Source organism: Nilaparvata lugens, chromosome 2 (genome assembly GCF_014356525.2).
Source record: "Nilaparvata lugens isolate BPH chromosome 2, ASM1435652v1, whole genome shotgun sequence".
Lineage (NCBI taxonomy): Eukaryota > Metazoa > Arthropoda > Insecta > Hemiptera > Delphacidae > Nilaparvata > Nilaparvata lugens.
The window spans coordinates 86,781,914-86,803,390 of record NC_052505.1 but is presented as its reverse complement, the minus strand read 5'-3'; the positions used below and the strand labels follow the sequence as shown (position 1 = coordinate 86,803,390).

Here is a 21,477-nt window from a genome sequence, read left to right as displayed (position 1 = left end):
TTAAAACAAAAACCAAACTTCAAATATTCACAAAATATAGAATTTTATGATTCAAAAAGTCAACTTCACCGACTATGGTATTAATATTTCATAATCCTTTCTTCTAGTATTCTATCGATCCAGTTTCTATTACTATTCAATGATACTGACCAAATAAGTGCATTTTTACATTTTCATGTCATTGAATTTACCGCCTACGTAAAGGTTTTAGTAAGGGATTTTGGTTCATTTTGTTAGCTGAGGCCTGCCTGCTACCTGGTCGGAATTAGAAAACTATCCCTAAACTAAGTCACTTTTTCTTGTAAGTCATTGCAATACTTTGTGAAACGATATTATTCTCAAAAAAGAATTACAGGTTTAATTAGATATTATTGCTAAGAAGACCGTAATACTGGAAGGGATACCTGCTACCTGGTCTAGAAAGCTATCACTATAGTAAGTCACCTTTTTTTGTAAATCATTGCACTACTTTGTGAAACGATATTATTCTCAAAAAAGAATTACAGGTTTAATTAGATATTATTGCTAAGAAGACCTTAGTACTGAAAGGGATACGAAAGACGCCAAGCGGGTACTATAGTTTTGATTGATTGATTGAGTACTTTATTTATGTAGATTACAATATATACTGGCTTATACACTTATATACAATAGCTTACAATACAGCAAAATTATAGATGAATTTACATAATATAGACTAAGAAAATAACTATTGAACTGTATATGATATGAAAAAGCAATTTGTAATTTAATAACTATAGATAATAACCATATTGTATGCATCTACATAAATTGGCGGAGCTTTGGACATATCAATGTCCATTCTTTGGGAAGAATATTAAAAATATCCTCCCCACTAACTCTCTACCAAAACGTTAGTTATGAAAGGAGGTGCTAGTACTGTAGTGTTGATGAATATGAATCAGGTTTCACCTTCTTGATTCTTTTGTATATCCTGAAGTCTGTTTATTAGCCTATTTCTATTCTTACTATGAGGCATTTCCAAGCTTCACCATTCGAACTAGAAACTTTTCACTCTCAACTAGCCGATTTGATGTATTTCATGTCATGGATTTTAGAGTAATGTTAGGTTTAGATTTTTATAAAAATATAGATACAAAAAATAATTTTACAATACGTTTATGACAAAAAATGTTCATGTTTGCAAGCTGGGCACGTTTGCAGTCGAGTAGTGAGCAGAATTTTTTAAATCATAATTTGTTCTGAAAATTACAAAAAATATGAACAGGATTTCTATTTCTATTATAGTTGACAATGGAATTACAATAAGCAGAATAATGAATTGTCATCCATGAATCGCCGTGCTTTCTCCAGAAATCGCTAATATTGTTGTCACACAGTGGCTCAGTATAATAGCGGTTCATCCTAACTATGGGAATACAAATGGCTTACCATTACATTTTGATCCCTTCAAAAACGTAAACATCCTGTTCTTCATTTTGTTATATCCAACCAATATTGATTGAAATTGACATTCATTATTCTCCAAAAACAAAATGCATAGTAATGACATAGAGAAACAATAGCGTAAGTATGGCGTACTTATGCTATCGTTTCTCTATGATAATGATACTATAGTGAGGTCCACGTTATAATGACAGTATTTGATCAACTTTGGTTTTGCTATCCTTTCCTATCCTATTCCTCGACAAAGCCGGTGTTACTATCCTTTTCTAGGTTCACAACGATGCCAATTATATTTTTGACAGTGTTGAAATATAATTAATTAATGCAGAGAATCGGCATCGCTATTCTTCTATCTTTATCCACTGCCATTATAACGTGGACCTCACTATAGTGGAATAGTTAAATTGCAGGTTCCTATCATGGACACATGCATGTGAGAGAGGAGCAAAAATGATAGATATTTCATGATAATTAAAATGACTTACATTGGGAAAGTTATAAAGTTTTAGTTTTATATTGTTAAAGTTAAAGTTTTATATTGGGAAAGTTGAAAATATGAAATTTTTCTCAAAGTTTTATTATTATTTATTTATTTATTCATAAACAAATACAATTCAGGTAAAAACAACAGGCATTCGCTCAGAACTGCTCTAAACTTCAATTTGGAATACACAGTCTAGAGGTTATGTAAAAATTATAACTTAATTCACACACTATTTTGAGTCCAAAAAGTTGCCCCAAGTTGAATTGGCAAAGAACATTTGCGAAAGTTGAATTGTTCACGGTAGGTTAGATTACTGTCAATTTCCAGTGTTCAATTAAAAGCTGGTGGTTTTATATGGATGTCTGATAATGCGTTCAATTTATAGTCTGAAATTTCTCTGTAGAAATCTGCCAGTTGTTCTCGTCAGGAACATAGCTTGATTTCGTATTAGTGCCCGTACTTGTATCATGTAGATTTTGTGGCTTGAAGGGTTGTCGTGTCAAGATGGTAAGAAGCTTGTCTCGGTAGCTCACCTCCCGTTTCCTGTAGTGAGAGTGAGGGTCTCTCGCTTTCTCTGTCGGTTGGGTGAGTTTGCGTGCGTGCAAGCCGGTGTGGTAGATGCGGGATTATTATTTCGTTGATGAGTGCAAGGGGGTGACCGACCCGGTGGGGTGATGTTCAGTCGAGCTTCAACCCCGTCATTGTCGAAAGCTAAAGCCTGCAGGGGATGATGGCAATGATAAACATGGTGGGGCCTGTGTCGCTCAGGGGGGCTGCTATTCAACTGGATTTTGTCGCTTCTCCAACTCACTCCCCGTCTGTTCTTCTCACACTCATACATTTTATATCCTATTCAAGCTCCCTGCTTCCTAAGCATCCCTCTGCGTTTTATCTTCTCTCCTTGTCGCTCATCGGTCGATCAACATCCCTCCGTCTGCACCCCATCTAACTATTCAATTATCTAGTGTTCCATCATCCATCCATCCGTCGGGTGTGACGTCCCTTCTCTGCATCTAACCACCACTCGCTATATCAATGATCCCTCTCATCCCTTTCAATGTAGACTGGCATCACTTGCCACCCGGCAACAGAACAACACCCACATTGGTCTCGCGCCTCTGTCCAACAACTGTGTCACAATCAACCCATTATCGCTCTCTCTCTCTCTCTCTCACACACACACCCATTCTCTCTTGTTCCCATTATCTGTCTCTCTCTGTCGTGCTTTATTGTTCCACCTCCTTGTCATAATCGTGAATATGCATCGCGCCAGTACCCGTTGCTGGTAATTGTCTTCCCCCATTAACCTGATCCATCCAGCGTTCAACGATCGTTTTGATCTTATCAAATATTCAATGAGATGCGTACATCGCGTTCTCTCTCTCTCTTTATCACTCTCTCTATCTCTCTTAACTGAACTATAGTATTCTCATCCTCCTATTCTGGAGCCATCTGCTGGTGCTCTGTCATTGTCTATCCTACTCTATCTCTCACACATTCTATCTCTCTTTCTTTCTTTCTTTCTCACTCTCTCTCTCTCTCTCTCTCTCTCTCTCTCTCTCTCTCCTCTCTCTCTCTCTCTCTCTCTCTCTCTATGGGTAACTATGGTAATTATAGTGTTATGCATCTACATAAATTGGCGGAGCTTTGGACATATCAATGTCCATTCTTCGGAAAGGATATTTTTAATATTATCTCTCTGAGAGAGAGAGATTGATTGAATAAAGGCATATAATCAATCAATCTCTCTCTCTCTCTCATAGAGATAATATTAAAAATATCCTTTCCGAAGAATGGACATTGATATGTCCATAGCTCCGCCAATTTATGTAGATGCATAACAAATAATTATCTATAGTTATATTACAGATTGCTTTTTCATATCATATACAGTTCAATAATTATTTTCTCAGTCTATATTATGTAAATTCATCTATAATTTTGCTGTATTGTAAGCTATTGTATATAAGTGTATAAGCCAGTATATATTGTAATCTACATAAATAAAGTACTCAATCAATCAATCTTTATCACACTCTCTATCTCCCTGAACTATAGTATTCTCATCCTCCTATTCTGGAACCAAATGCTGGTAGTCTCTGTCACTCTCTCACACTCGCTCTCTCTCTCTCTCTCACGCGCTCTCTCTCTCACTCTCTCTCTCTATGGTTGTGTGGCAGTGAGGACCATGAGTCCTAACTCCGCCCTAATAAAGGCAATCATCTCTCTCTCACTCTCTCTCTCTCTATGTATACTGTAACATATACACAAATGAAGAACTCCAACTCTCGTTGTCTATCTCTGTCTCTCCCTTTCTCTCTCCACCCCACTATTTGGCTTGTCAAATTACTGCAATACTCTATATTTGTCTCTCTCTCTCTTACTGTTTTGCTTGTCAAATTACTGCAATAACTTCGGTTATTGTTCTGCTTCCAGGCTAATCACGGCCATTAATTGAAATATTCTATTGTTATGTACATGCGAGTAGCACTTGTGTACACCTACGGACCAGATTGGACGAGATGCAAAAGCTGAACTTGTAAGTTCTAGAATAATTGAGGCAAGATAATAATGTTTCAAGTGAATGAGGGGTTTGAGCCAATGCCACTGTTCAAACTTATTAGGCTACATGAGCTGAAAAGCAACTAATTTTCGATTTACTTCTCATTACTCGCAGGGTTTCTTGGTTGCATTATACTCGCGTTGGTTGAATACCCTCAATCATATTTAATTTTAAAACTTATATCAATTTGAAAAAACATGTTTCCAGTTATCATTACAAAAACGTGCATTTGATATGGAGGAATATACCTCTATACCTTGTACGAGAATATACGTTTCCTTAATTGATTTCAAACTCATGTGCTGGAATGCTCCATAGTTCTCTAGAATCTTATGAGAATTTGAAAACAGTACATTCTAGAGACAATAATTTACCAGTCATATTGTATTTATAATCAAAACCAGATGAACTTGAGTTTCTCTAGTGATGATCCCTGTCCTATTGTATCAGATATTGCGGGATCTCAAAAATATATTGTTAAAATTAAACCGATACTTGTAGCACATATATTTTCTCCGTTTTGATGTGGTAAATATATTCATATTATGGAGATGATCTGATATTGTCAGAACCATTTGTTTATTAAAACAATTTGAGTTACCAGTTTTGATTGTTACATTATCAATACCTAGTAAACTGAAACTTGAACATTGAGCAGCAAATATATAGTGTGGGTGAAGCCCTACGATTGGTCATTATTGTATTGGTGGCAATAGTTGTCGACCTGAGACTCAGCTTGTCCCAGCCAATGGCAGTAGAGCTCAGCCTTTATTGGTCGATGAATTGTAAATTGATTCAGTTTAAATACGTTCATCATACTTCTGGTTTACTTTTCGTGAAATTCAGACTTATTTTGTGGCTCAGTAACAGCTTTATGTACTAGGTGTAGTGCATTGGAAGGAGAAAGCAACACTATGGAAGGAAAAGCAAGCCAAGGATGGGCACTGGATAGAAGAAGAAGTTTTATGTACTCTGCTAAATATAAAATATCAATTTAGAGGAGATGAATTATGGGACTACTTCTTAATCCCAAATCTTTGTTAGACTGAGGTATGATATTTGCGACTTTTCTCTATTGGCAGCTCCATTCAGTTGACCATAATAATCGTTTATAGTTTCTTAAAATTCATGGATTGTTTGTAGACAACTGTTTGCATTAATGCCAGAGATAATTTTTGATCCAACAAGAAAAACGTTCTATGATACCTATCTGTACACTGTTTGTCAACTTGAATGAGTATAGTTCTCTTCGCATTGCTATCATTATGAATATAAATTCAATTTCCAACGTCAACATTATAGTGGGAGAGATTCTTTTTCAGTATCTAATACTCTATTTTCTATTTCACAAAAGACAAATTCCTTATAATTGAGCAGGAAAACAAGACCAGGAACTGCTTTTGTATCCATTCTTCTGTAGTTTGTGATCAATAATGAAATTATTGATTGATTAACATTGCATTGATAAGCATGAATCATGATTGTTGAAGCATATGCTGTAACACATAGTCACATTTATTGGTCCTGTATTCAAACGGCAAGTCACATGTGAAGGGTTTCGTCATGTAGAATAATTGGTCTTTATTTGCTTGTCGCCGTAGGGATTAACAATTCGAAGTATGAAAAGGACCCTTTTCATTATTATTGCGACCGACTGGCCTTGTATTGAACGTAGAAGGGTGAATTCAATATCTTTGTCGTCGCTAACATATTCAATAGAACGCTTAGGGTGGGACAGGACAAACAGGGTGAAATGGTTCCAAGACGTGTTGTTCGGTCTTTATGTGTTTTTGTTGCATAATACGGTAGTAACATAATACCTGTACCCCTCTGAAAATTTTACCGCGTCTTTTATACCTAGAACGAAGTTGAGTAAGCTGTAAATCTTGTTTTATCTTCATGGATCATAAAAAATATACTCCCCTATGTACCTTTTCTAAAGTTATCCAAGCCTGGTTAAGTGGCTCTTGTAATATATTTTGCACTTGAGTGCTGTTATAAAAAACAGTGGGAAGGGGTCAGTTGGCTTGGTATATTCATTTTCATTTATTGTTCTTTTGTGTCATTTGTTGCACGTGGCTTTAAAAAAGATTACGTTTATTATTGCACATAGTGAAATCAACGAAGGACTAAAGTCCCCGTCTCTACCCAATAGTATCATTTACAGAACTGGAGTTATCGTATTTCGGATACTAACCAATCTAGTAGGTATCTGTTCACTTTTGACAACTTTAATTGATTCGGAAAATGTTTGGATGCTGATGGAAGTAGTCTTCTAAAATTAATGTAGAAAATTGAAATAAAATAATAAAAACTAAAATTAAAAGTTTTCCACATTTTTAGGGCCGGTATCCGAGCTCGGGATTTAGCTAAGTCCTAGACTTTCATTTTCAAAAAAAAATCAATACCGGTTATGGAAGTTTATGTTTGTTGTTACGCAATAATTTTGCACGGGAAGCATTTAGGGGCGGTTTCCGAGCTCGGGATTTAGGTAAGTTCTGGACTATGAACAGCTGGAGTCAGAAAATTGGTTTTCCAAAACGGGGCGTAGTCGCAGTCATTGTCATAGTCACGTTTGAATCAAATTTCGAAAAACTAGAAAATTGAACACAAAATAAAATAAAGAGAAAATAGTGTAAAGTTATTTTGAATTATTTAAGAATTACTAATTTCGTCAAGGAAAAACGTTTCCAATATTATAGAAATGAGAAAATAAAAACTACGACTACTGTTATAAAAGCTGCGACAACGCCCCGTTTTGGAAAGCCAATTTTCTGACTCCAGCTGTTTAAAGTCTAGGACTTAGCCAAATTCCGAGCTCGGAAACCGACCCTTAATGTAGCGTTGAAAGACTCACATACATTGGATGTCTTCTCTGTTGAACTCCATGATTTTTTCTTTCATTCAATGGAAATCAACGTGGACTTATCATAACTTGAATTTAGAGAATGGACTTTTACAAAAGTCAAATTAATGTACTAGTACTCGTGACCTATTGTTCATTATAGTTAGAAAAAATGAACATGGGGTAACCTGACTGGCTGTCACGTCGAGTGAGTTGACAAGAATTTTCACGTCGTTACACCTGACCAATTCCAGAACCTTTGTCTAGAATCAATACTGAATTGAAGAACCACTGAATTGGATTACATTGTATTCCTCATATTATACTTGTTATAACAAATTATGAAAACTAGTGTATAACAGTCGGAAGGGACACTTCACGTGGCCATCAAAAACTGAAATGGCATCAGAAAATATTTCGTGTCCGTAGGAGAATCGAACACCGGGCTTCTAATTTACAAAGTCATCGTCTAAACCACTCGACTGCTCCAGAAACTCATCTACTTGTATCTGTTTCTGTTATTTGTTTGATAATGTATCGGACAATCATTACTATACTGAATATTATTAGAGGAAGAACACAAAGTAAGTTAACAGAATGGAGCAATAGGTCAATTGTTGTATAAAAGTCAAAAATCAAAATTTCAGTTGTGTCAAAATCTTTGTTGGGAGCCCACTATTTGAAAGTCTAGGCTACCATGAAGTTGACATGGGTGTTTAAATGCAGATACTGTAGTAATAATTCTATTTTGTGGATGATAATTGTAGAGTTATGAGCCCCATTGAACAGTCCCGAATTGACGTGGGCCCAATAGTGGTTTTTAGGGCGTCTATGGGCCCAGTTCAACAGCAACCAACCATTCCTTGGTCATAATGTCATAAGCACTAGAGTCCAAAACTGCAGTTTTGAGAAAATGAAGTCCAAAGTTTTCTTGTATTTTCAAACATAATTTTCAAGAATATTTCTGATTCTATCACAATGAAACTTACAAAGTAGGTTCAAAATACACTTATTCATGATTCTATCATTCCAAAGTAATGAATAAATAAAAAACTACCGATTTAATTATGACTTGTTGTTTGGTCCATGACAAAATATTACATAAGTGGACTTGAGTCATTTTACCAAATGATACTTTACACCATCCAAACAGCAAGCACATTTCAAACTAACTACAGTAAAGTATTTATACCCAAGCATTGTTTCCCAGAGAAATGAGATTTTTAAGGTCAGTGAAGGGATGCACCAGAGAGGACAGGCTTTATAATATCGATATCCCTAGAGAGCTCAATGTGATCTCTATACCTCAACAAGTTGACGAGAATCGACAACAGTGGAGAGAACACGTTGAGAGAATGGGAAACGGAAGAATCCCCAAAGCTGCCATTGCTTACAAGCCAGAAGGGAGGAGAAGTATTGGCAGACCAAGAAAAAGGTGGGAGAATGTTTGAAGGCGGAACAGGTATTAATGCCTACCCCTGTAACAAGACGACGACGATGGCATTGATTCCCAAAATTCATCTGCAATATCTGACTTGAGATGTTGTAATGGTCTTGATAATGGAAGTAGGACTAAAATGGTTTTACCAAAGTGTAGATATCGAAATTCTACATCCGGATGTGAAATTATCTTATTTCTTTAACAAAGTGGACTCAAGTGCTTGTGTCAAATGATCGAGGTATTTCTTGGGGTTCCTGCTCCCTGTAGGGCGGAGAGGATCTATCGGATGTACACTGGATTCATAAGTTATATTGCATAGTATCCTGAGAGGGTAACATTCATTTCATCTCGGATTTTAGTTCGCCTCGTATCAGCCTCCTTTGAGAGGGTCTCGGTTTCTGGAAATTTCAGGTCTTCTAGCTCCCGTTGCTTTCAGTAAGTCCAGTGGATACAGTATCATAATTATATTCGAATGATATTTTATAATTTATTTCTCATAATAATGTACCAGCTTGTTGCTATTTTAAAGTCAAAACCTGGCCCCTAAACTACCCTTAAGGGTAGAAACATACTAATTAAACATAACCTTCGTGATTCAACAAACTGAACAGCTCAACTTCCCACTTGTTCCAGTCTCCCACGAAATGGTCAAATTAGGCACTAGATGAACTGAGACTTTCCTCTCCCTTCCGAGCTAACTATGTCTACCGCCAGCCTGCCTTTTTTATAAGTTGCGGTACTTTTTAATTTTTGTGGGAAAGGTTCCTGGCTTATTGATTCGTTTTCGTTTTAACTCTTCGTTAACAAGTACTGCCTTGTTTTTTTATCGAAGAGCGTGTGGTCTTACTAATTAGAGTGAAAAGCACGATATGTTGGTGTATAAAATTTACATACAGAGTAGAAATAGTTATTTGTGCAACTAGTGCGCAAAGTGACAGTTTGCTGCACCGAAAGAAACGTTTACGCCCGAGCCGTAGGCGAGGGCGGAATGGTTTCTTGAGTGCAATAGAGGAACTTTGCGCACGTATTTCACATTAAGTTTTTCCTACAGTACCATTGAATATGAAAAGTGGGTAATTATGGGTAAAATTGCCTGAAATGCATCAAATGTTTTTCTGTGTAATTTTATTATTGATAAAAACCTTAATCCTAAAATCCTAAAGTCCTCGTTGTCCTTGGTTATAATATATAATGAATAATAATTAGCGCGTTGTGCTTCGTTGCACCTCTGCTCACTATAGCAGCCACAGCAGTCACTGTTACCAACTTCATTTTGATTTTGCTGCACTGTTGCTCCATATAACCTACTAAGTATTTTGCGTTGCCATGTTGCAAATCTGGAGTGCAGAAAAATTTTTCCCGCACTAGAGCGGAAAAGTGATTCTTTGCGTTCTGTAATCAGTGCAGCAATGGCCACTTTTCAACGTAACTGTAGGAAAACATATAAACATCTTATTAAATGACCAACTCACCTTCTCCTCACTCGTTTTGACAAATAACTCTCAGATTCAAACTTACTGTTCAAATCATTTTTCACAAAAATATGAAGCTTGAATGGGAGTTCCTCAGATCTGCCAGTTCACAAACAAACCAAAAACATTACCAAAATTATGGAAATGAATTGGAAGCTGCATTAGTTCAAATTCTGTAAATCACCCCTAAGACTTCTGCTATTGCAAATATTGACAACAGGATCAACAGGATGAAAATTCGATCTGTGGACTGGCTGGCCGCTATTGCTTCGTATAAAATGAGCGCTGCTATCGAGAGATTGTCAGTTTGGTGTAAGCATTCCTGACCGGCAATTAGGAGGTACCGGGTTCGATTCCCGGGCTGACAAATAATTTTTTTATAGTAGCGCTCATCGAATTTCCATCTAGCTGTTTACCCTGTTGTCAATATTTGCAATAGCAGAAGTCTTTGCGGTGATCTACAGCATTTAATTGGGATTTTCGTTTGATAATAATCATTACGAAAAAGGTTCCGTTTAATTATGTTTAAAGGAAGAGATAAAGGTTAGGGATGTTTAGTTTTTGGCTTTTAAATGGCAATATGTTAATATTATTCCAAATTTTTCGATCATTCTACACAAATAATAAATAGTTTGAAACACCACAAATATTTGAAACACCAGACAATATGAATGACACCTGTTTTTATTCAGAGCCCAAACAAATTTGAGATGCAATCGACTAGCTAGCCAATCACGGACAATTTCCGTCCCTTTTTTGTAGGTCTATTAATTATGTTTAAATTAATGTACAGTTTTCCTATTTAGGTAATATTTTCAGCATTTGTTGTTATGTTTTGTTCTACTTCATTGTTTTGGGTAGAATTTGGCGCGTTGATAAAAATTAATTTGGATGATATTCTCTTTAAAATTCTTTTATTCTGGTCAGTCGCTGACTGAGCCCATTTATTGGCCTGAGCCTAGTGAAATGTAAATTGGTATAAGGTTTTGAATAAGTTTATCCTAGTCCTCAGTTTAATACAATATGATACTAAACAGTATTCAAGAATAAAGCAATACTTAGTAGTTATTAAAATTAGCATATTTTATTCAAGCAGTGTATCCAGATCTGCAATAGTTCCCATGCTGATTATTTTTATCAGTTTCCGATCTTGTGTCTCGGTAACAAACATTCTGTAATTCCATTCTATATTCTCTGGTTACAAATCTGGAAGACAACCCGTGGGAAGCAAACAAATGATTATTATTAGTTTGATGATAGTCGGGGAGTGTTGCAACTTGCAACTCCATTCAGCTTATCTCCTCATCTCTGATGTATTGGCATGTACACGCTCCTCTATTCTAGTAGTACGACTATGTCAACATGGTTGTGTATTATGTAATCCATTGTGTTGTAAGTGCTTTTTCAAATAGACTGCGAATTGTCATTACGGTTGGAACATTCCCATCAGGTGATTCAGTCTGTACGAGTAGATGTAGTCGGTACAAAACAATAAAATTACTCACGCAACATAGCTGTTTAGCTGTTTATTTCCCAAAGTACTCCTCTTTCTTCATTGTGAATGATTTTTAGCCTTTATTCTTCATTATGGGAGGAAGTCAATTCAACATTGTCAAAACGAATGAAGCTACTGTATTACCTTCTATCTCTAATATAATAAAGGAAAGAACTTTCTTATTCATGTACGAGATATGGAATTTACGAATTTACACCATTACATCTGAACTACTGGACTGATTAACTTGAAATTTTGCATATTGATTCTTAATTTATCGAGGATGGTTATAGGCCTACTTTAAATTCATCACGAATTCAGTAGGTCAAGTTTTCAGTTTGTCAAATTTTTAATTAGACCCTTGTGGAGCACGGGTTATCTGCTATAGCTGCTAGTTATAAATATAAACCTTCTTGTTTGTGCAATTATATTCACTACAATATCCGCTCAATGCGATTACAAGAAACCTTTACACGGTTTTCTGAATATTTGATATTGAAACTAATTTTATATTATTTCGTATTCAGACCTATTTTGAACGTGAATTACGCTTTATTATAATAAAGAAAACTTCCAGGGAATGATGAAATTTGTTAATAGGAATTGATATTGTGTAATTCCTCCATAATTGAGAAAACTCAATTTCAGTTTTATTGTTGTCACTTCCACATTATGTTTTTATATTTGAACACAGGACTGCAGTTTCGTGTTGAAACCAACAAAACTTCAGCTGAAGTGTGAAACGAAGACATCTTCACTACAGTTGAAGATGTGTTGGTTTCAACAATAATCTGCAGTCCTGTGAACAAATCTGAAGAATGTGGAAGTGACAAGAATAAAACTGTGTTTTTTAAATTCCAGAGAAATTGATTGTCGAGATGTGACCAGTGTTCAAACTAGCTCATTTCTCTACACTTTGAAAATATTCCAGTTGAGTGTCAAGATTTATAATGTTATGAATTCACAAAACTTCCTCTAACCCAAGGTACCTAGAATACAAGGTACCTAATGTATTCTAGGTACATTGCTCCAACCTAAAAACGAACTTATGTAGTTGAATGTAATTTTCTTAAGCTGATTAGCTTTGTGATTTCTGTGAACCTACAAGGGAACATGTCCAGGATTACGATCAAAATATCTGTGGTTCCAATATATTCCAATATATGTAGGCCCAATATATTCCTGTAGCTCTTTGCTATGTTGATATTGTAATTTATAATTTCTACTGATGTAAAACACTCAATGGAAAATGTGACTTTTTGGATACTATGAAGACTTTCTGTAGAATCAAATGGGAATGGTGAAGCAGAGGCAGGTATCAGGTTGTATCGAAAAGAACAAGATCTTCACCGTAAATAAAAAGGAAGAATCGTCTTGGTTCGATGCGCTTGAACACGTTTGTATGATGCTTCTTCTCCAGTGTTCAGCCATTTTCTGCCTCTCGCTTTTCCCGGCAGCTATAGAATTTTGTATGCCACTGCTTTTTAACGTCTTTGAGATTGTTGAGAAGATGGAAGCACTTCCAGGACGTGCTTCAAAAGGTGGAAAGAACAAGAATGAGAGAAGTACTCAGTGCTTTTAGAAGGAAAATCTTCTCTTCCTTGCACTCACACATGCACACTTTCCATTGGATTTTCCTCCACGATTCAACCATTATTTTCCTCAGAACTCATTTCTTTGCGCTCCAATCGTTCGTGTGTTGCTTTTACTGCATAGTTTTTTTGGGTTGAACGATACGTTTTCCTTTTTCCGTTTTACTTTGGTCGAACAAAACTATTTACTTTTTCGCGGGTTTTTGTCATTTCGTTGAGCTCAAAATGGAAATATTATCCTTTCCAAGTTACTGATAGATTTCGATCTCAATTTATGTGTATTCTCAGATAGCGTCTACTATTCTCTTTGTTTTAAGCTATTATAGACGGCAAATTCGTATCTTACTGCATTTATTTATATTTCACTAAATATAAGTCACATTGAAGAACTGGTAAGAACCAGGTAAATGGTATTGGATACCTATGCCGAATGAATACGGAGAGAATACCATTGAGAGTCTTTGAATGGACTCCAAGCCAGCATCAAAAGCAAAGTAGGCCAAAGAAAATATAGATGGCCAATGTTTGAAAAGAGATGGAATGCAGAGGTTTGCGAGAGGATGACTGGACTGGATAAGGATGGATGGCAGAGGGGGGCGAGATGCGACTCTAAAGAGAGGAGAGGGGGAGAGAGAGAGATTGAGAGAGAGAGAGAAAGATTGATTGATAGAAATGTTCTATGATACTTGTATCCAAAATGGCGGCTTATTGTTGGACGTATTGCTTGTCTGAAGGGATTTGTTTTTGTCAAATTATTCTTGTTGCAGAAATATTTTGATATGCTTCCATTTTTTTCATCAACTTAACTTGCAAATAAGTCAGTTTTTTTAAAGAACAGGCAATATATTTAGAATGATTGTAATGCAGCCTCTTCTTTAGTGACATTTTTACAACTAACCCTATGACTTCTGCGATACATATGACTTCCGAATCTGTTATTCACTATCGGTTGTGATTTCAAATGCTTACAGTCAATTCCACAGAAATTATTTCTAGGATATTCCGAATTGTAGGATTTCTACTTCAAGTCTCTGTCGTAATGTTCGTCTTAGCTGAAATTTACTGTATTCATTTTATCTGCAACAATTCATTTTAAGATTCGCATAATCTATATAGGCATAGAGGGGTACAAAGGCATACTGATTAGGTCAATATTACAACATATACAAAGATTAAGTTGTAGTGATGAACAACTTTTAAGGGTGTGATAAACTACAGTAATTTGTGATAAACAGTATTTAGTGATGAACCTGAGTTTAAATTGCATTGATAAAAGTAATATTCTGATAGGTCTAGTAGGTTAAAAATAGAGCTATTTTATATTCCATTAGGTGCTCTCTGTAAATTTAATGCAGTACTGTATCTTATCTCTGGAGTTTTCTAGTTTGTCATGGAAATCTATACAATTATGATAGGCTATTCCATCCGAGATCCGAGGTCAATTTATTTTCAATCCTCTATGGGCCGTTTGCACATTGACAGTTTAAACTAAATTTCATCTTAAACTGGTTTAAAACCGTATAAAGTCTCGTTTGTTATAATGTGTTACATTTTTAGTTTAAGCCACCAGCTGATTGAATTTAGTTTAAGCTTTGACAGTGCAATACAGTCAAAGCTTAAACTAAATTCAATCAGCTGGTGGCTTAAACTAAAAATGAAACCCTCTATAACGAACGAGACTTGATATGGATTTAATCCAGTTTAAAATGAAATTTAGTTTAAACTTATACTGTGCAAACGGCCGTGAGACTGGCCACTAACGGTTGAACGAGCATGCACATACACAGTCGACTTACATTGTTTTGTCATCACAACTGTGTTCTCAGAAAAACGCTTCATGCAAAATTTTTTGAGGTTAGGTTTTTGTATTTCCAATTTATGTTGTTTATTTTTTCTTCTCTACCCTATCTGAGGTTGATTTTTCTATCATTATTAATTTCAATTTTCCAGTGGTCTTTTTATTGTTTTTGGTTGTTTATTTTATTTTAGAAGCCTTTTACTGATGACAAAACATGTGTGATAGACGTGTGTGTGTGCATGTGTATGCATGACCTACCGTTAATGGCCAACTTAAGTAATTATTTTGGATTGTTCCAATCGAGGTCAATTTCAATAATCTTAAGACAGCGCTACAAGACCCGACCAAAATAGTGTTCCGGGAAGCACAGATAGTCTGTGGTCTGTGGTCCAAGTAGGCAGACCGGTAGACGGTCTGAAAATCATTAAGCGGTCTGAAGACAGCCCTACACACTACAAGACAAGACCTCAGGGGCCTGTTTCATAAAAGTTACAAGTCCTGTAATAAAGGAAATGTTCCTGTATTACAGGTGAAAATTAAAAGTTTGTGTTTCATAAACAATTTTCCCTGTAAAACAATTTACAAGTAATTTGCCTGTATTATAAGTAAATAATACAGGACCTTATCATAGCTGTGTTTCATAAAAAGAAGCTTCCTGTATTACTGGAAGTTGTTGAATATTTTATCATTGTTCAAACCATCCTAAAACTTTTACAAGTGTAGGTAAAATCTTGAAAAGTGACATTTTGTTGAAAAGGCAAGGTGTTAAAATGATGAAGGTAGTGGTTTTCTAGTTCTAGTAAAGATGACTATGTTATTATTCGTAGGCCAAGAATTTTCAAGGACAGAATTTCATACAATATGATGCAGGAAACTTATCAATATTATGAACGCTTTAGATTAAGCTTTCCTCAATAATAAAGCGTTATTGGAAATATTCAGAAAATGTACGTCCATAATGATCTATTAAACACATTTAATTAATGTCGTTAATTTAATTATTAACATTTGATAATTAACTTTTTTTGAAACATTACTACTTACATAACTGTTATAATAAGTTATGTAAGTTAGGTAGTTATTATAATTTCTCAACTATTTATCAAAGTTATTTTCCAGCATGAATGCAATCCGTTCAACGTCAGAAATTTGATAATGTGGATTTTCCACCAAAACATCTTAAGTAGCACTTTGTTCAAATATTATATCAGGCTCGCTGGCCAATGAAAACATTGATTCAAAACAAAGGAACTGTAATACATGTGAATATTACAGGTGATTTTACAAGTGTAGAATATTATTTTTAGGAAACATAATTTTACAGGATTGTAAATTTTAATTTATAAGTCCTGTAATACAGGCCCTTTATTATTGGGGTTTTATGAAACAGGCCCCATACCTAGGACTGACTTATGAAGAGTTGCTTTATGCAGAGTTGGTAATATCAGTTGACGAATAAACTAGTAAACCAGTAAACTACGATTGTAAGTTTTACTAGAATAAGTACAGTATTTCTTTTGTTTCATTGATGCTTTGATATTGATGTTCTACTGTATGTTACAAGTTATTGAAATGTGTGCTTGTCAGTAAGTAGTTGTTTGGTTGTTGTTTGCAGGGTGGAATAAGATGGTGTGTGTTGCCGGGGGGTGCGGGCCGGGGCACCCCTCAGGAGTGCGGGAGTGCGGGGGTGGGCTTATGAGCCCCACATGCCGGGCATGGCTGGGCCAATGAGAGACGCGCCGCTGGAAACGGGCCACCGGACTAAGGTGGCAGTAGCTGTGGCTGCAGAGCACAGGCCAACCACGGCCGCCAAGCCAGACAACGCCAACGCCAACTTTGAATACGATGACAACGAGTGGGACATTGGCATCGGTGACCTCATCATCGACTTGGATGCGGACATAGAGAAGACCAACGAGCGAAGTAGCAGTAGCAGCAACACGCCGACCCAGGAGGCCGGGGTAGGGGGCGGCAGTGCGGCTATGGCCTCGACCACCGCCGGCGAAGCAGGAGGAGGCAAGGGGACAGCAGCTGCCAAGTTGGCCGTCGAGCATTCGGCCACCGTCGACAAGGGCCTCAAGATGAAGATAAAACGCACCAAGCCCGGCACCAAGACATCCGAAGCCAAGCACGAGATTGTCAAGCCGGGCGAGCTGAACGGTGGCGTCGCTGGGGTTGTTGACCAGGTCACCCCCACGGCCCCCAACATAACTCCGGTGGCCAGCGCCAAAGCGACGGCTGCACTAGCCTCTGCAGCCCAGGCAGCCACTCCACTCACCCCCAACAACGGCACCACGAAGCGGGCGTCGAGTAATCACCGGCGCAGCGACAAGAAACAACCCAAACCGGTCACCACCCCCACCACCCCCGACCCGGCTGTCAACGGCCTCGTCAGGGTGGTGTTCCCCGCCCCCGGGCCTGGGCCTCCTCCACCCTCTCTACCACAACCACCAACTCCTTCCTGCTCCTCCACCCCACCTCCGCCTCCTTCCTCTGCGACGCCGCCCCCTCCCATTGCCGCCGCCTCCCCCCACCTCGCCCCCGAGCCGCCTTCGCCGCCGCCCGCCCCCCCTTCGTCGCCGCCGCCCAAAAAGGCCAAATTGTCGCCGGCTGTCTCCGAGTCCAAGGTAGGAACTCGATTGTTATTGCATGTTCAAATTTTTAACCATCAATGTTTTTGCTACTGTCAAATTTGTTTTTTTTCAGCTTCATTGGAACTTATCCATCTATGGCCCGGTTGCCCAAAGGGTGGTTAAAGTTCAATCGTGATTGATTTCACAAGAACCAATCAGTGTAAGATTTCTGGGAAATAATGCTTCTCTGATTGGTTCTTGTGAAATTAATCACGATTAAAATTCAACCGGCTTTTGTGCAACCAACCTTATGTCTGATCATTTTTATGTATCTAACATCTGAGTACAGCTCTATCAAGTTATGATTGAATTCAGATAATGAGACAATTCTTCAAGTAGCCGATTGTCACAAAAGTTTATTGACAAAATTTGTCAGTTTTTCATAATCTATATGAATAGGAAGTCATAAGAAAGAAATAGTGTCTTGTCATTCACACTAGTGTATTAATCAATGAATAAATTCGTAGTAAGTTAAAAGTAGAAAGTATGGCTTTAAGTGGAATCTTATGCTTTTATTGTTGGGGATTCCCTAGCTGGAAGTTGCGAGTTCGCCTGAATAGGAATTGGCATTTATCAAAGATTTGAGCCGTCAATGGGTGTTACGCCGTTACGTTTAGCCGGGACTGGCAATGCCCATCAGATAGATAACACGGTAGTGACCTGGCTAAAAACTTGAAAGCAATTGAAATTGCCTTGTTTGAATTGAAAGTTATTCAGGAATAGATAATTTATATTGATTATTATAGAATCAATAGAATTCCGAATTTCAGTTTCTTAATGGTATTGATATTGCTTTCTTCTTCGGCAACCTATATCCACTATTGTTCTTCAGTAATAAGGATTTGGATTCGGATGTTACGGTGTTTACCAAAGCACACAGACATACAGATTTTTTTTGTGTAGTTGAGAAGTTGATATTGTGGTAATTATTCATATTGAATGAAAAAGACTAAGAAATTGTCAAAAACCACTGAAACCGGTCTTTCTAAGTATCAATAAATCTGTGGTTTTTGACAATTTCTTAGTCTTTTTCATTCAACATACTGATTTTTTATACAGTTTTGATTGATACATTATTTTTCTCTGCAATCACATCAAATACTTTGCAAATGTTCTGGACCATTTGTGAATTACAATGGATTTCATTGTTGATAGACCATGATTATATTCTTTTATATATTTTTTTGGACATGTTATTAATTATAAAAATTTGGGAATGGAATAGTTTTGGGCCAAGCCTGTTCTTCCTTCCCAGGAATCAGAAGAAATTCAATTCAAAATCAAATAAAATTTATTGTTTTATTTACATAAAGTACTGGGTGTTTCAAAAATAATGGCCAATTTTAAACAGTTATATTTATTTTGAAAAATGGTTTACACAGACCAATTTCACATCAAATTACTCACAGAAGTATCAAGTTAATGATGATGTATTATAAGTGTTATATGTGCCCTCCTTTTGAGGCTCGGACGACATCTAGACGGCAGACAAATTCATCCCAGACAGTTCTCAGGATGGCTGTCTTCTCGGACTGTAGCTACTGAATTAGTTATTCTGGTTTTTAGCTCCTCAATATCAAATGCTAAGGGAGGAATTGTTGAGGAGCTAAAAACCAGGATTACTGATGCAGTAGCTACAGTCCCAGAAGACAGCCATCTTGAGAACTGTCTGAAATGAATTTGTCTACCGTCTAGATGCACTTCCTCCGTAAACAAAGCCGTAGTGCATTCGTGTGACGTCAACACAGGTAGCGCTCCTACACCAATAAAAAAATCGTTGATTTCAGCTGATCTATATCAGCTAGTGTTTCATTGGTGTAGGAGCCCTTCCTGTGCTGACGTCACACGAATGCACTACGGCTTTGGTAACGGAGGTAATGCTAGAGGTCGTCAGAGTCTCAAAAGAAGGGCACATAGAACACTTATAATACATCATCATTAACTTGATACTATTACGTGAGTAATTTGATGTAGAATTGGTTTGTGTAATTACAATTTTTAAAATAAATAATACTGTTTGAAAATTGGGTCACCCTTTTTGAAACACCCGGTATAGTTATACAATATAATATTAAATAATAAACATGAACATTTATTGGAACAATAGTTGTCAAACTGTTTCTATCCGCAATAGATTAGCCGGCTCATTAGTTTTGGGGTTGTTGACAGAGTCGATGTCTGACGGTGTAGGCTGATGGCTGGCAGTTGCCAGTTGCTAGTAATTAAAGCTGTTTAATTGTGTACCGCGCGTCACAAAAGCTTGTTGAACGAGCGCCGACTGACTGAGTGAGTGAGTGAGTGTGAGCCCACTCAACTCGACTACCTAATGAGTCAGAAACAGACGCCTGCCCTTTCCCTTCCAACTTCAACCCTTCAGACTACCCTGATTGAAGGGAGAAGGAACCAAGTTTTTCGTCCCCGTTTAATTGAATGCCAGCAATCCCTTTTGCTACTGCTGAGTTCCTGTGTATGAAACCCAAGGATAGTATATAGCATAGTATGTGTACTATACTATGCTATAGTATATAACATAGTAATGGTATATTATAAAGTTATAGTATAGTTATATAGTTATAGTATATTATATAGTATATTACATAGTATATGGTATATAAGGACCAAGAATAGTATATAGACTATCACTATACACTATCCTTATAGAATATTCTAATGAACCCTAACCTCTGCAATACACGTCATTATACATAATTATACGGAGTGAGTCATATGTATGGGAACCCTTCAATAAGTTGGAGACTGTTGTAGATATAATACTGTAACTTTCAGGATAAGTTATTGGTCGAATACTCCAACTTTTGACGTACAACTGAATTTCAACCCCTCATAACTTAGGGGACTTAAGGGTTGTAACTCGAATATTTTCAAAGTAAACACCCATCGTGTGGTACATAATTTTGAAGACATTTTCAAAACAAGAAAGATGACAACAATAAAAATGTTTTATGATACTTGTATCCAAAATGGCGCCCGATTGAAGTTTCAGTTTTAAAGGAAATGAGGGGTTGTAATTCAAATATTTTGAATTTTTAACACCCATTGTGTGGTACATCATTTCAAAGGCCCTTGAAACAAGAAAGATGACATCAATAAAAATGTTATATGATTCTTGTATCAAAAATGGCGGCTGATTCAAGTTTTTAAGGAAATGAGGGGTTGTAACTCAAATATTTTGAATGTTAACACCAATTGTGTGATACATCACTTTTAAGGCCCTTCAAAAACAAGAAAGATGACATCAATAAAAATGTTATATGATTCTTGTATCAAAAATGGCGGCCGATTGAAGTTTTAGTTTTAAAGGAAATGAGGGGTTGTAACTCAAATATTTTGAATTTTTAACACTCATTGTGTGGTATATAATTTGTAAGGCCCTTGAAACAAGAAAGATGACATCAATAAAAATGCTCTATGATAATTTTATCCTAAATGGCGGCTGATTGAAGTTCTAGTTTTTAAAGAAATAATTGATAAAGTTCAATAATTGATGCCATCTTTCTTGTTTTAAAAAGGCCTTTGAAATGATGTACCACACAATGGGTGTTTACATTTAAAATATTCGAGTTACAACCCCTAATTCACCCCCTTATGAGAGGTTGAAATTCAGTTGTACGTCAAAAGGTAGAGTATTTGACCAATAACTTATCCTGAGAGTTACAGTATTATATCTACAATAGTCTACAACTTATTGTAGGGTTCCCATACATA

General features: G+C 36.7%; 1 protein-coding gene across 3 annotated transcripts in view; it reads left to right on the top strand.

The window, feature by feature from the left end:
• Positions 1 to 21,477, top strand: part of LOC111050688 (zinc finger protein 608-like) — a 135,828-nt gene that overhangs the window by 69,334 nt on the left and 45,017 nt on the right. For all 3 annotated transcript variants that reach the window (XM_039421987.1, XM_039421988.1, XM_039421989.1), the window contains one exon: positions 16,734 to 17,745. In XM_039421987.1, the coding sequence (XP_039277921.1) occupies positions 16,825 to 17,745 (921 nt within the window). In that variant the 5' untranslated portion in view covers positions 16,734 to 16,824. The remainder of the gene's footprint in view (positions 1 to 16,733; positions 17,746 to 21,477) is intronic.